We start from the raw sequence: 11,070 nt of genomic DNA on the forward strand, positions 1-11,070 counted from the left end.
CCTGTCGAGAATCCGACAACCCAGGCTGACTTTTCACATTGCGTTCCCCAGAATCTGTCCCTCCACCTTAATAATAAAGATCTATGTAACATACATAATACACAATAGAGAAACGACAAACTAATTGACAAATATTTAACAATCAAATACCTGCGACAGGACTCAAAACAACATGAAGATGTTTAGGAACCCGTTTGTCTGATAAAAAGAGGCCAGGCTTGCTTTCCAGGACTGCGATACTGCAAAACAAAACACAGAAACTTGAACTATGGAACCACATAACTTAAAGATTTTGTGCAGTTGTTTAACCTGTTCATTAATCATCAGATTTGAACCACATAGCTTAATGATTGAACCACGTATCTTTAAACACACCGCAATTAAGTAGACGGATTAAGAATACTGATTGAAATGATGGAAAAGGCAAATAAATAATAGGAAAAAACCTGAAAATCGGATGTGAATCTTGTTATGTGAGTGCGAGAATCCTTGGGGATGCCTTCAGTTCTAAACTTATAGTTGAATATCATCATTCGCTTTCAGGATTTTCTGAAACTGCTGAAGTAAAAGTTAAAATTCAAAGGAGGACAAAGAATTGACAACTGCAACTTAACAAATTAAATTGTAAAATCTGCTTAATTGAATTAGGATAGCCTTGCAAATAAAATAAAAAGGATTGTAAATTCGGCTTTTTAAATATCTCATCTATGACTCGTGATTAAAAATCTCAACAAAGATTTCCTATAACTCAAATACAGGAAGCTCCAAAAGATTTAATATTAAATTGATTTTATTACTTGTAAAATCGATTCTATAGATAAAAAGTAAACAGAACCTGTCAAAGTATGATAATGGTTCAACAACACCTTTCTTTCAAAAGATTGGTTCAATGTAACCCAAACGATTGCATATATCAACTAAAGGTTCAACAACACCTCCAAAAACTTAAACAAATGAAATCTAAATTAACAAACACAATGACTGAATTAGAACATTAAAAAAATACTTGTAGTTAGGTAAAAGAAAATAAAGTTCACATATGGGGGAATCGAAGCAATACCTGGTATATAGGGCACGACCTTTCGTAGTTATGTACATGTCCATAGAATGCAATATAAACTTTGTACTTATGCTAAAGCTTTTGAAGGCTTTCTCTCCCGATTGGCTCTTTAAATGAGCCCTCTTTCCCATACCATTTGTCTGATGAATAACCAAGGACACGATGGGCTGCAAAGATTAGCCTAGGTTGCTTTTGCTTATATGCTGTTGAAAGGCAATTCTTAATGAACTTGTATTGCTCAGTTCCTTCCCTCCAGTCATGCTCACTGTCCCGAATGCAGAAGCGGAACATTCCATAGTCTTACCTAAAGAATATCACCCCAAGTTAATGAATTTCATAGGAAGAATAATAGCCTAGAAAATGGTAAGTCGGTAATGAGCCACATTTGGTAAAGTTGTTGTTCTAGGCAACGTAGTAAACACAAAAACTAAACCTAATTTTCAACAATCACAGCATAAAGGTATGAACTTTCAATATATAGCCGTCAAGAACATGATAAAAATTGAAAATTTAAGCATAATTCATGTCCAAGTACACTTTGTATAGGCTGTCGTCATTTGCAGAAGCAGGACTGTAGTCCTCAAGTTCGCGATACTCAACAATCAAATTGACAGCATCCCTAAACAATCAAATCGACCATTCTAAAATGAAAAAAAAAATCAAACAGAAACAATTGCACTAACAAACAATGATAAAATTGACCAAATTTTAACAGAAACCCATAAATCGGATGATGAAAAACCCTAATTCTCATCAAATAAAATCAGCAAAAGATGCTAAATACCCAAAATCAACAATCAATTTCCAATTATATATGTCAAACCCCATAACTGGGATATCTTTCTAAAAAAAATTAAAAATTCCAAAAAAAAACACAGAATAAATGATAGTTACCTAGACTTTATGGTGCGCAGCGGTGATTCATCGGTGGTATCATCGTCGGAGTCGTCCTCGGGGAGGGGTATCTTGATGGCGGCGGCGGAGGGAGAAGGGAGTTTCTTGGAGGAAGCTAGGGCAGGCGGTGGTACCTGGTATCATCGGCGGCAGAAGAAGGGAGTTTCCGTCTGAGTTTCCATCTAAATTGGCACCGCTCATAGGGTTTGTGAGATTAGAGGAGATCAGACGGAAAGCAGAGAGGAAGAGAGATAGTCGCTGGAGTTGAGAGAGAAGGTGCCCGATCATAGGGTTTGGAAGGGAGGTTTAGAGTTTAACTATATAGGGTATTTTGGTCTTTTTGCTTGGGGACACGAAAAGTGGAGTTACCAAAACGCCCTCAGCTGTTCCTTTATATAATAGAGATGTATTATACCCTTCATTATTTGGATAATTTGGACTTTTGGTCCTCGGAAGGTTAGAGGTACGGATTCTTCCTATATACCCCACGAGTAGACCTATGTAACGGGTTAGTCAGGTGGGTTATAAAAAATTACTTTCGGATTCGGGTTGATTCTTTCGGTCACTTTCGGATTTGAATTTACAAATGTTTGTTCAAAACCCAATACTTCCGGACTCGGGTCGACCCAACGGGTAGAGAGACTATAAAACACATATTATATTTCCATTAATTTGGGTAATAAATATACAAAATATGGGCACAAATCAACAAATTTTCATACCCAAGCTTATATTAAGTCAAATTGAACCATAAAATAACGTATAGTTCAAATCAAAATCATATTACACCCAAAAATAATATTAACAACATGTTTATTGTACTTAAAATTTACTGTAGAAAAAACCTCAAGTGCTTTGAGCCTAGTGCTTGGGTTTTAGAGAAACCCTAAGCACTTGATTGAACCTAAAAAAAACATTGAGTAAGTGTTGGGGTTTTCTATTCATCCAAGTGTGAGGGGTCGGAAAAAGACGGGTTTAGGCCTCTTTCTGTCTCTTCCCTCGCGGATGTGCGGCAAGAAATATTAAGTAAAAGGGACTAACCGTGGGCGTTAGCCTCTTTTTACTAGTCTTAGGAGTTATCATTCAGTTTTAAACGACAATAAGGAAAATTGACAAAACTCGGTTATTGTCATACGGAAGTAACATCTGAAAGCCCAAGCTCACCTATTTGACCACAACGGTCGTAAGTTCCCTTGTGATCCCTGGTGTGGAGATCTCTCAACATACATCCAGCGGAATAGGGATTGAGGGAGGGTTCGAGGGACATTTACTAATACGGGGAGTGCCCAGTATAAGCCCATGAAGCGGTCCTTACTAGTTAAATGTAACGATGACGGGACATGCGTTATACTACATTACTAATATGTATTGCTTTTAGTGCACAAATAATTAGCTACACAACGTCAAGATGTGATTTAGATTAATTTAAGGTACCTAGCAATAATCTGGATTGTCCAAAGAATATATTTTTAGGCGTTATAAATAATCAGATTAAGTTTGACATATTTATAATGGTGATAAAAGCAATAAAACAGATTATGAGACGTTACAATATAGTTTTTAACTATATTATTGCGGTTCTCAAAAAACTAATCACTTATCTTTACTCGTTTTCCTTTCACACAACGTACTTTCCTTGACTTGACTAGACTCTTGGGCAGGATCCAGGCCTAATTTAAGTGCTTATATGGGCAGAGTTCCGCGTAACAAGAGTTAATACGGCGGAACCACGAATATACGGAGTATATGAAATATACGGAAGGCTTAGGCTTAGGCTTAGGCTTAGTCTTAACTTGTGTATAGTATGAAATTATGTTTTGGTGTCCTTTACTCGGCTGACCGAGGGTCTTATTTATAGTAAAAACGTGCCGTGAAAGATAGAGATTGCTCGCGGTTTGAGAACTGCTGAAAAGCTTTGGTGCGCGAGAAATTTCTCGCGCACAACATCAAGCGTGAAAATTTATTCGCGCACGTGCTTGTGCGCCAAATTTCCTCCAGAGTTTGTATTTTGGTTAAATTGCAATATTGGCGTGAGATAAATCATGCGCGTGAAAGTTGCCGTGAGAATATTGTCGCGTTGGGCCCTGTGCGCAAGAACTTTCTTGCAGACTTCTATTTTCCACGCGTTTTATCCAGATTAATACGGTTTAATTTCCGGATTAAAACTCTTTTTTACGCTTTTCATCTTTATTTCTAGTTCTTCTCAACTAAAACTCTATTTTCATATTTTTTTTAAGAGTTTAATTGGAATGCAACTAAAACTCTATTTATTGCTTTTCTATCTCCTTTAGGAGTTTAATTGGAATGCAACTAAAATTCTCCTTTTTAAATCTCTTTTAGGGATTGAGTTGGAGTGCAACCCTTCCCGTAAATTTATCTTGAACGGTTTACTATTTTTAGCAGATACTTAGATGGGAAGCTACTATAAATGGCAATTACTATAAATGAAAATATGGGTTTGGGTGCCGAGTCAGTCAGTCTTAGAACGTTTGTTGCTTGATTAGGAATACATTTGACAAGTGGATGCTTTATTTCATCATTCAACTTATCGCTTCTAGCATGAGGCCAAATGTAGGCGTCTACACCATAACACCAAGCACAAGATTGCAAATTTTACAAGTGCTAGGGGTTAACTATTCACCCCAAGCACCTAGACCTCCCTTGTAATCTCATTTACTAGGAATTTCTTTTACCACCAAAAAATCAAAAAATTATTTTTACCACCTGAAAAACTAAAACTTGTATTTTACCACCTACAAAAAAAATTAAAACTTACCACCTGAAAATAAAAAAATAGATAAAACTGTTTTGTCAGGGAAAAAAATAACGGTAATATTTCTGATATTTCTCTTCTTTCACGATTTTATGTATTTAACTTCTTTCTCTTCCACTGATTCCTTCTCTTCTATGAATTCACATAATTTTTCCTCCTATTAATTCACAAAATTGTCAAAAATCAATGGTTGTAAAGAGAGGAGGGTGAAGGAGTTAAAGACAATCGTAGAGGGAGTGTAAAAATTTGAGGGAAATTCAATTAGTGGGCCCCCACATAACAGTTTCATCTATTTTTCCCGTTTCCAGGTGGTAAAAGAACAATTTTTTTTAAGGTGGTAAAATACAAGTTGTAGTTTTTAAGATGGTAAAAAAGAAAATTTTGATTTTTGTAGGTGGTAAAAAATAATTTATCCCATTTATTAATATAAATATATCTTTTTTTAATCGGTCGGCTAAAAAACGGGTGTCGAATTTTGACCCATTACTTTTCAGGTTGTTCGGGTTGGGATAAAATCGGGTTACAGATCACAAAATCTTGTTCAAAACATAGTATTTTGGGGTAGGGTGTCGATTTTTGACAGGTATGTCTACCCATGATGCCCATGGGAAATATTGGGTGCTTAGGAAATCAACTAAAGTGGCATTTAAGACCTAGATGGTTCTAAGCGTGTATATCCCAGTATGCCCCCAGAGACCCATGGGATATATTATAAGCGTTTGGACCTCTAACACCCCAATTTCTGAAAATGTCTAAATTTGTCAAAATTAAAAGCTATTATATACCATCGTTTACCAAATTAAGAGGTTACGGGACCCGGTTACGGAATCTACTCAAATTTTGGGAAATGTTTCCCATGGTCATTTAAGGAAGTTTGGTGAAAACAAAACCACTCTTTGGTTACTTAAAGTCCGGGGATGGTCTTGATTCGTCAATGTACATGCATTTGTGTTTGTAAGAAAGTCATAGGTAGTTTGCAACCAACTTGTGATACTACTTCTGTTTTGCTCTTTTCTTTGGTTTTCAAGTTCTACTAGTTTCAAATAAATCTCTTTAACATTTACCCGCTCACTGCAATTCAATCTTCAATGTGAAAATCAACATAAAAAATGGTTTTGACACGCTATCCTCTTTAAAACGTTATAAACTGAGTCATGACAACAATCACGGCAAATGAAGAACATGTTACTATTTCGCTTTTTAGTGGCTTGTTATTAGTTTCTTACGTACCTTTATAAGGGGCATTAACTGCCCTTGTTTATTTGTTTCAATTGTAGTTATGAAGTGCGGATTCTATATTATTTATGAAAATTAAGCCTATACAAAAAAATACGATTTACTTATTTCGGCCATTCATTGTAAACGGGAAGCCAATCAAGCGGCGGACTTTTTGTCGGCAAGCCAGCAAAAGGAAGCTCTTGTCCTAATATATCATTATGATTTTCGTCTTTTGAGCATTCCCTAGCCTCTTTCTCATCAATTCGAAAAAATGAGTTAAATTTTCCCTATTAAAAGACTTAACCTGTTTTTTTTCCTTATTAAAAAAAATATGTAACTAAGACAGTAACGTTTCTGTTGAGTTAGAAGCTTGTTAGTAGTTAGTTTAATTTCTATTCCTGACAATAAACAAATTTCATTACAATTCATTTGCAAGTTGCAACAAAACTTGCCGAGACAAAACTGTAAAAATCACCCCCAATTACCACATCTGTTCCATTGCACATTTGGGTTCTTTCTCGGCTAATCACTATTTTATGGAAATTAATCAAGTGGCAGATTTTATAGCGCCTAAAGAAAACATATCTAAATTATGACGTATTGATTCTCTTGGTAGGATAACACCTCCTCCTTATCATCTGCAAATATTATTAAATGATATTAGACTTATATAAGGGTGTAATCCAACGAATGACAAGTATGTTAGAAACCATGTATGGGGTATACTTTTCTTCTAGGCATGTAAGAATGCCTCATTTCTAATAGTTATTTACCGACCCCATTACAATAACAGAGTTACGCGGTAACATTATTGAAATACAAAGAAGATTAGTTAGACACGGTTGTTCTAACAGGGCTAATCTAACAATAGTTTGTGTTTAGTGAAAATCACAATTCTATAATAAGAAGGTCGAGACTATCTTAGAAAAGATAAGCAAAAGTGACCGATTTTCTAACCTTATTATTTCACATCTCATTTAATCGAGATTGGTAACATACTTGAAGATGCATGGTTTCCAAAATGCATGTCTTTTAACGATCAAAATACATGTGGAGTACATCAACAACACTTTAGACATAACTTGTTCTTTATTAATTTAGATATAATCTTAACTTAATTATACATAGAACCACGTGGTTCTATAGCCACAAAGAAATGACAACGCGATGAATCGCCTCAACCAAGACCACTTGCGAAAGCGATACCTTACATGGCTTTTACGCGCTTCCTTAAGCCACTGAAATTTCCTGATTTGTTTCATCGTTCATATGCGGATGCATAACTTGAGGCGAGCACGGAGGGGAGCGTCGTAGCGGCATGATGTGATGTGTTTCAAAACACATCACAGGGGCATTTTGGTCAATAACATGTACCATTCATTAAAAAAGAAAGTACTATTTCTTTAAACGGAGTACCATTATGATAAAAACATGTACCATTTCGTTAAAACAAGTATCATTTCATTAAAAAACAGAGTACCATTCCGATTAAAATATGTACCATTGAAATTCAATGTATTAACAGAATTGCCATGTTATGTATTTTCCAATACATCACAGCATGCCGAATTTACTTCCTCAGCACGGAGGCGCTACCTCTTTAATTATACGGATTTTTTATGAAATACCCCTCAATTTTCACGAAATTCACCAAATGCCCCTCGACTTTCAGAAATTCACCAAATGCCCCTCACCTTTAACATAATACCCAAACTACCCTTACTAATGACGCGCCGTTAGTCCTCCGTTAGCCTACTTTCTAATTCACCAAATGCCCCTATGTTGTAAATTATTTCACCAAATACCTCTAAATTAAAAAATAAATCACCAAATGCCCAAATCTAAAATTTACCTTTTTAAAGCCCAACGGATAGTTTTTGGAATTGAAAAATAGCCGTTGCTTATTGTTTTAGTATAAATAACCATGTTCTGAGTGCTTGTTGTTGTTACCAAATTGTTTTGTTGTAGTTTCATCACAAAGTACCAAACAAAAAATTTGCTAGACTGAATTCCGAAACATTTTGACCGTTGCTAATTTGAAATAAGATTTATTTGCGTTAGCGCGAAACCTTGAGCCCTTATTCTTCCTATATACACTTGAAACATTATTGTGTAAAGGTCTTACAATCTCTTTATTAGAAGGCGGAATTCTTTGGGTGTTCCGCCATTTCAGTCGCATATTATAGTCCTACTATTTCATTGTTATCTCTGTCATTTAACTGATTACTTTAAGTTTTATGGCCAACCGAACAAGAGTAGTATTGGTAAGGTCATTATGCCTTAAATTCATACTCACTTAATATGTTATAACCAGGGTTTTAAATACTCGATTAGGCTAACTTTCTTCAATCAAGTGGTGTAATCAACAAAATTACAAAAGTTGTTTTGTCAATAATCACTGCTTTTAGGAGGGATTGAAAGACACATAGAGCACCACCGGTCTATTTTCTTTCCACCAATAAAAGACACTTAGAACTCGGTTGTGCATAGTCTGGAACATCAATCTCTTTGATGCCTGAAAACCTTTTTCACCTCTGTTATACCACGATTTGGTGTAATTCGGATCCGATTTCCACTTCCTTTGATGCTTCAAACTCTGAAGATCCACCAAAAATTTGGATGGTCAGTTCTTAATGTTCTATCAACACCACCAAAATCAAAGAACATAAAGAAACTTGATTATAAAAGTATCGGAAACTCACCGGCTTATTCGAATTGAGATACCAAGGAGCAGAAGACATATACTGCGGAATGTGAGGATTAATCTCTTTTCCATCTTCATCAACCTCAGCTGGCGCAAGCCCAGCTTTACGAGCTTCCTCTAATTCAAACTGCTTCCTATGGTCTTCCCTAGACTTAAACGCCACTGCAAATTTCCCCATAATCAATTTAGAAACATCTCCAATAGCGCAATAATCGTTCAGTGTTTCGAAAACCTCTAATTACACGAACAATTCATATACAGCTCCAGTTTAACAAGATATTTTTTTACCGGCGAAACAAAAAATCAAATTTCGAGTAAAATTAACAAGATATCTAAACTCAACAATCTTGAATTAGGGATTACACGCAATTGAATATACGAAAAATTCAAATTAAATCAAGAAATTCATCCCATTTACACGAACAATTCGAATTAAATCAAGCAATTCATCCAATCAAATCTAAAAGCTATATACCAAAACCCTAAAAAGTGTCGAATTGCAAATTCCAGTTGAAATCATACCTGATGCAATCGCCATTATTGATTAATAGTTTAAGCTTTCGATTGGTGATTGGAGGACAAAGAAAGAGAGGGCGGTGAGGGTGGCGGAGGCCCTTCTACTCCTCCCTTCTTCTTCTCAACCGGATCTTTCTCGGCGCAGCGGCCTTCTTCTCCTCCACGGGCTTCTTAATTTTGTTTAGATTCTAGAAGATTGGAGGTTTCATTAATTCTGCAGGAGAGAGAAAGTTAGTGAATGTGAAGGTCGGAAAATGCGGTGGAAGACGCTCGTCAACTTGGCAATCCCAAGCTGCATTTCAGTTTGCCTGGAATGGTGGTGGTATGAAATCATGATTTTATTATGTGGGTTGTTGACAAACCCTCAAGCTACAGTTGCATCAATATAATGGTGCCATTGTTGCTGATGAGAGAGAAAGTGAGAGAGTTTTGGGAGGAGTTTGTTCTGTTAAAAGTAGAAGAAAGACTTGGAATAAGGGTAAAACAGTAAAGTTATGTTAACGGAGACTTAACGTCCGTTAAGTGTAAGGGTAGTTTGGGAGTTATGTTAAAGGTGGAGGGCATTTGGTGAATTTCTGAAAGTCGAGGGGCATTTGGTGAATTTCGTGAAAATTGAGGGGTATTTCATGAAAAATCCGTTAATTATAAGATTGTTTATATTGAAAAAAAGAAAACAAACTTGCATGTGATGATATTATTGAGTTTTTGGGCCCAAATTATTATTTTTGACATATACACAAATCCGTTGTTCCGTAGGTGGGATGATTTCTACGCTCCCGCATAGATCCAACGGCCAAGAACGCTCCACAACTCTTTTTCTCAAACAGTCTGTTAACTTGTTTTTATAAAAATAAAAATAAAGAGTTTTTGTTTTAAAAAGGAATGTGGGGTTTTGCACTTTTGCTGCCGTTAACACTTAACAGACTGTCATTGTGGCCCGTGACAGCGACCCGCAAACGGAAACAGACAACCGTACTAACTAGCCATTATCCCGTTCCAAGCTAAGCTACCTTGTTACCCTTTGATTCTCTTTCGATTTTGTTTCTTTTAATTACTCTAAACTCTAAAGTAAATGTTTACGGAAGACGGTTGTACAATAAATAATTGACGGTCCCTTTTGAATTTTGATAGAGAAGATGTCTAACTTTTTTTTTCAGTACTCCTTTAAAGATCATTTTATGGTTTCATGAATGACTATGGCCCTATTGGGCAATTATATATTAATTGTTAGCTGCTTTGACTGAATGTTATAATTAATTGTTAATTGTTTGTATTAGTTAATTGTAGTAGTTGTTTATATATAGTGTTTGGCAAATTAGATATTAGCTATTACTTGTGCTTTAGTGTGTAAAATGACTACAAAAGATTTTGACATAAATTGATGGAGGTTTGTAGGGTCAAGAGTTGTAATTTTTAGACAATATTAAGATGAAGTTTTTATATTGCACCCACTTCTAATGCAAAAAGCTCGAATATTGAGTTGTTAGTTCAGCTAGTTTGACTTGTACGTACTTAGTTAAATTAGTTGCTTGTGTAAAGTATTTGGTAAATTAGATGTTAGTTGTTTAATGTGCAAAATGAACATCTAGGACAATGACATAAAATGATGAAGGTTGATAGAGGTTGTAATTTTGGGCAATATTAGGACAAGTTTGTCATTTTACATCCACTTCTTAAACCTCTAACGAATAAGCTTATATATTAAGCTTGTACAAAAGTAGTTTTTATCTATACTATTATTAAAACTCAATGACATTTCATGTCATCCCGCCATATGTCGCCTTCATTACATGGCAAGTGACATGACGCCAAATAATAGCCACATTGACATATAAAATTTTCTTACAAAAACATGAAGAAATGCTAACATCAATATTTGAACCCATAACCTCATGTTCATGAGCT

General features: G+C 35.5%; 1 protein-coding gene across 1 annotated transcript; it reads right to left on the reverse strand.

Moving 5' to 3' along the window:
- Positions 1-8,275: 8,275 nt before the first annotated feature.
- On the reverse strand, positions 8,276-9,684 carry LOC130467031 (pre-mRNA-splicing factor SLU7-A-like). Its single transcript, XM_056835531.1, has 3 exons — positions 9,172-9,684; positions 8,648-8,811; positions 8,276-8,541 (listed from the first exon to the last, which is right to left on the reverse strand). The coding sequence occupies exons 1-3, from the start codon at positions 9,185-9,187 to the stop codon at positions 8,350-8,352; spliced, it is 372 nt and encodes a 123-aa protein (XP_056691509.1). The 5' UTR covers positions 9,188-9,684; the 3' UTR covers positions 8,276-8,349.
- Between the last annotated feature and the right edge of the window lie 1,386 nt (positions 9,685-11,070).

The sequence above is a fragment of the Spinacia oleracea genome, chromosome 2 (assembly GCF_020520425.1).
Source record: "Spinacia oleracea cultivar Varoflay chromosome 2, BTI_SOV_V1, whole genome shotgun sequence".
Taxonomy (NCBI): Eukaryota; Viridiplantae; Streptophyta; class Magnoliopsida; order Caryophyllales; family Amaranthaceae; genus Spinacia; species Spinacia oleracea.